The 4,754-nt window shown below is 35.4% G+C and overlaps 1 protein-coding gene across 3 annotated transcripts; it reads right to left on the bottom strand.

The window, feature by feature from the left end:
• Positions 1-702: 702 nt before the first annotated feature.
• Positions 703-4,289, bottom strand: LOC111022133 (zinc finger CCCH domain-containing protein 18). Of its 3 annotated transcripts, XM_022299294.2 has the most exons (9): positions 4,096-4,289; positions 3,829-3,953; positions 2,535-3,415; positions 2,276-2,443; positions 2,001-2,180; positions 1,833-1,912; positions 1,585-1,755; positions 1,387-1,510; positions 703-1,314 (listed from the first exon to the last, which is right to left on the bottom strand). In XM_022299294.2, the coding sequence occupies exons 3-9, from the start codon at positions 3,398-3,400 to the stop codon at positions 1,239-1,241; spliced, it is 1,665 nt and encodes a 554-aa protein (XP_022154986.1). In that variant the 5' UTR covers positions 3,401-3,415; positions 3,829-3,953; positions 4,096-4,289; the 3' UTR covers positions 703-1,238. The 3 variants fall into 3 exon arrangements, with proteins under 3 accessions (XP_022154986.1, XP_022154989.1, XP_022154988.1); XM_022299297.2 differs by lacking the exon at positions 4,096-4,289 and having other exon boundaries at positions 703-1,308; positions 3,829-4,082; XM_022299296.2 differs by lacking the exon at positions 4,096-4,289 and having other exon boundaries at positions 703-1,311; positions 3,829-4,081.
• Between the last annotated feature and the right edge of the window lie 465 nt (positions 4,290-4,754).

The raw sequence follows: 4,754 nt of genomic DNA, 5'->3' as shown, positions 1-4,754 counted from the left end.
TTGCTTTAAATGTTTTATAAAAAAAAAAGCATTATTTATAATTTTTAACTTGAGATATTGTCTAATTAATTAGTTTCTAAATTACTCATACTCACAAAAAAAAAAATCAAAATTGCTATTGATTTTCATTTTTAATAATAGAAATTACTATTGATAGATTAGCATGCTCACTTCAATAATAAATGGGGGTTGAAGTTTTGCAGTCAATCAATAATATGAGAAGAGCATGATTATCCATTCAAATGTCACCTATCATTTTCATCGCAAGCTAAGTTTTTTTTTTTTTAATTCGTGCACCTACTTAACCTACATTTAGTTGACAAAATTGTTTGAACTCCCTCTAAATCCTTTACTATTTAGATTGACCACTAGACCATCTCAATATGATTCTTTAGAATTGAATTTTAGGAATAATTTTTACACTAAAATTGTTTTTGAGTACAACAAATATTAGGATGAGACCTTCAATACCAAAATGCCCCGCTACTTAATTTAATCATATTTTTAAACCTGAATTTTTCTTTTAATTCCAAAATGTACCTAACGTTATTAAGAAAAATATGGAAAAAAAGTGCATTAAATAAATCTCATGATTTCCCACCTATCTTATAATAAAAAGGTCCAAGATCAACCTTAAAAATAATCTAAAACAGACAATAAATAGAAAAAAATACAGACAAGTTGAATTAACACATAAAAAGCTGCCAAACAACCTCCCTTTTTTATCAGTTCTAATATCATCTGTGCCTCAAAATGGCATATTTTTGCATGAAGATTCTAAAAAACATTTCACAATCTTTCAAAGAGATTGCATGTATTGTGGTTCCTTCTTCCATCTAAAACAAAGAAAGAAAAAACAAGACCCTCCCTATATTCCCTAATCTAAAACCAGAAAGAAATCTCTCTTCTTCTGTAAACAACTGAAGTAAAAAAAATAAAAATAAAAAATAAGAAAATAAGAAACCTTAGAATCTTCTTACATGTAACTTCTAGGCATTATTACATCCATCTCTTTACTACTTTCAAACTCGTAAATTCGAGAACTCTTTCTCGATCTTAAGCTGTCGTCAATGTATATACTCGGGCGGGGAGTCGAGGCAGGGCGAAAAAGAGGCCGAGAATGTGATGAATCAATCAAATGGTAGAGGTAAAAATTGCCTTTGAATCAGTTGTTTTTCAACTATATAAAAATGCTTCTACTGTATTGTAAGCTGAGCTGCTGGTTTTGTTTGATAAACCTATATCAGTGTGGATATGTCATCCTCTATTGGAGATGCAAATGGGCTGTCTGGTAGATTTAATCCTTGACTGCTGCTTCAAACAACAAACAACAAACAAAAATCAACCAAGTTTCGAGTCGAGAATTTGTTTCCTACTTTGGCCTACCTATCGTCGCTGCGATTCGAGTCCGTGTTGTTCCGGGGCCGATTATGATCCTCACTAGTAGAGCCAATTTTTATGACATCCATCAGATAGTTCAGCCTTTGTGTAGTTGGGAAATTGAAATGATCTGCACACAAGTTAAAATCACTTGAAATTGTTAACAGAATTGAAAACATGGAGATCTGAAAGGGGATTGATTACCTTCTGGAACTTTTAGTTCGTCCATCAAATAGCTAAAGTACGGCTGATTGATTACGGATTTTCGGATCGAGCTGAGCCCCAAGAGATGCCTCCTCTCGAGTTCGAGTGCGATTGCTTGCTGTTCTTGTTCTTCCATCCTCAGCATTCTGGCCGCATCATATCCTCTTGGAACTAGAAGCATTGTGTAAGAAAACAAACCAAAAACCAACAAGCTTAAATAATGGTTCTGCCACAATCCTACTGCTTACTCGACGAGTGAAGCTCGGAATCGATGTCTGCGTAGTGCGAAGAATAATAAACTTGCTGCTCAATTCTATCTTGGTACTTCCTGGCATCGAAATGAGAGAGACTAAAGTGAAACAGGTAAATGCTGAAGGAAAAAGCAGAGGAATGGCATAGAAAACACAGTAGGGAACCTGTCGAAAAGCTTCGACTTTTCCCTGTAAGGTTTAACAAGAACACGAGCTCCGCAAATATAATGCGGGTTGCCCTTTGTCAGGATTGTTTTCACAGTATCAGCACTGCTGAACGTCACGAACCCAAACATCCTTTTTTGTTGGCAGGGAATCCTTACATCTTCAACCATTCCAAAGGAGCTACAACAAGAAAGATATGTGAAACAAAACACAATAAGAATTGTATCAAAGGAAGCCTGTAAAACAACACTCAACAGTTTTGAAATGGCATTTACCTGAAGTAGTCGGAAACATCATCTTCAGTAAAGGTACTCTCAGCTGGAAATGTCAGATATATCTGTCGTGACCCGCTAACGATCGGTCCGGGGTCATTCTTGTCGCTTCGATTGTCCATGAATTTTGGAGCATCCTCAGCCAAAATGACTGCGTGTTGCCCATGAGGTCTGAATGGCATACAAACCACCAAAGTCAGGAATATAAAAAGTTTACCAAAAACAAAGCTTGTTTTGATGTTTCGATATCTCTAAACCATACCGATCGATTAGCCGAATGCTGCTTTTCAAGCGAGCAAGGAGTTTGGTCAAGCTATAGCCTGATTTGCCATGCCTCTGGCTCTCAGTGAGGTATCCTTCTGCCTGAAGAACTTTTCCATACTTTTCATAGTAAATCATAGGCAGGGAAGCAATTGAAATAGGAGTGCCTCTTCTTGACTTAAGAAGATCGACTATTTCCATCTCCAAGGTCTTGAGCGACCCGGCCAAAAACACTTGATCATCATTGACAGAATTGGAGTTATACATCTGAGAAAAGCTCTCAGGATTGAGGCTGCCATGAATGTACCTACAACTATTTCCATGCTTGCAAAATCCTTTGTTATAATAGTGACATGTCTTAGGCTGAAACTCAGGAACAGTCAAGAAATGGCGGCTGCTGTTCCTAGTACTCAAGTTGCTGAGCATTGAATTGCTGTCGGGGTAGCCAACATCGGTCGGGAAGCCAGAGATTGCGGAGCCAAGCGGGTCGATATGGTCCTCTAAACTCAAGAACTGAGCCTGGTTTTGGAGTTCAAACATAGCTGCAGCATCAGGGTAGCCTAATGGTATGAAATCATGGCTACGTTTGTTAGGACTAAGATGTTGGTCCCAAGAAGGAAAGTGCCTACGAGCAGCAAAACCGCCCGGGTTCGGGTTCGAAGCTTTGATCGACAATTGTTGCAGCTCGGTCTTGGCTATGAATATAACTTCATGGAGAAATTGGTCAGGCCCCATAGCCAAGCGAGCCATTTCTTGATCACAGTGATCATGAAGAAGCAGACATCCAATGATCTTCGTAACATTCTCTGGTTCTATCTTTTGAATTCGACTGTATACAATTTTTGTGTACTCCGAAAAGAACTCCATTATGCATTTAAAACACTGAAACCAAACTCAAAAATCTAAGAAAATAACCACAACATATTCACAGAATAAAAGCAAAAAAAAAAAACCACCAAAGTTCAAATATACAATTCAAATCCTTCAAACAACTTTCTTCGAACAGTTTCAGACACACAAATTTGAAGATTCATTCTTCAAAAAACGAATTGATTTCACAAATGGAACGGTTTCATCAAATATGGCAAAAATCATTTTCGCATTCAAACATCATAATTACTGTCTTCAAAAATTTATGCTCTTTCCATATAAAAAAAACACACACACGCACACAGCCGGATCTACTTCTTTGAAATTCTCGGGATTAAACCAAGGGAAAATCTTGAAAAAGTGAATTTGAGAACAAATATGAGTGTTCATAAACTGAGAGCAGAAGAAAAGTAAAGAAAAAGTACCAAATCTGATGAGAAAACGATCAGAGAAGAACTGAGAGCTTCAAAACAAAGGCCTGTTTCGCAAAACGCCGTAAGAATCTATTTCCTTCTTCTTCTACTTTTCAAGAATCAAGGAGCAACAAAATCTGTAGAACTCAAAAGGCAAAGAGAAGAGAAATTGTTCTTAAAAGAGTACATATATATATAAAGAAGAAAAGAGAGAACCAAACTGATCTTTAATTTTGTGGGAAAAAAAAGGGAAAAAAAGAAAGAAAGATGAAAACCCACTTAATAGATTCTAATATATTTAGTTTTTGAGAATTAATTGATTTGAATTTGAACGCTTGATGGTGCTTGGTTTTCATTTATACTGGAAAATTACAGCCAGATTTTTCCAAATTGAGAGAATTGAGGCATTAAATTTTGCTGCAATATCGAACTGGAGTGTAACTGAAACGATGGAAAATCTTGAATTACAGATACACCCTTGGAACCCAACATTTGAATTTCGAATTTAAAATCAGAAAAACCAATGTGGTAAGATTAAGAAAATAATAATAAAAAGAATTTGATTTTTTGTCTTTTGAAAATAATGATGATGGAATCTGAGCCGTTGGTTCATTGTTGTGATTGACAAACTAAAATAATAAAATTTATTATTATTATTTTTTTATGGATCACAGCGAAGCTTAGAAACAAATTATCCATTTGAGCCAACATTATGCGACAAAAAGCTACTTGTTCCTATGCGGTCCCATGTTGTCTTCAAAAATTGTTTTTTTTTTTTTTTTTAACATCCATAATAATTAAAATAATTCAGCATGGAATAAACGTCCAAACAAAATTCACCTAATTTCAAATTTAGAGAAATCGAAAAATTCGAGTAAATTAGTAAGGTTGGTTTTTTCTTTTTCTTTTTTTTTTTTGTCTAATTTGATGCTATTAAT

This window comes from Momordica charantia, assembly GCF_013281855.1.
Source record: "Momordica charantia cultivar OHB3-1 chromosome 10 unlocalized genomic scaffold, Mcharantia_2.0 BLBB01000010.1, whole genome shotgun sequence".
Lineage (NCBI taxonomy): Eukaryota > Viridiplantae > Streptophyta > Magnoliopsida > Cucurbitales > Cucurbitaceae > Momordica > Momordica charantia.
The sequence above is the reverse complement of the archived record's forward strand: the minus strand, read 5'-3'. Positions and strand labels throughout refer to the sequence as shown.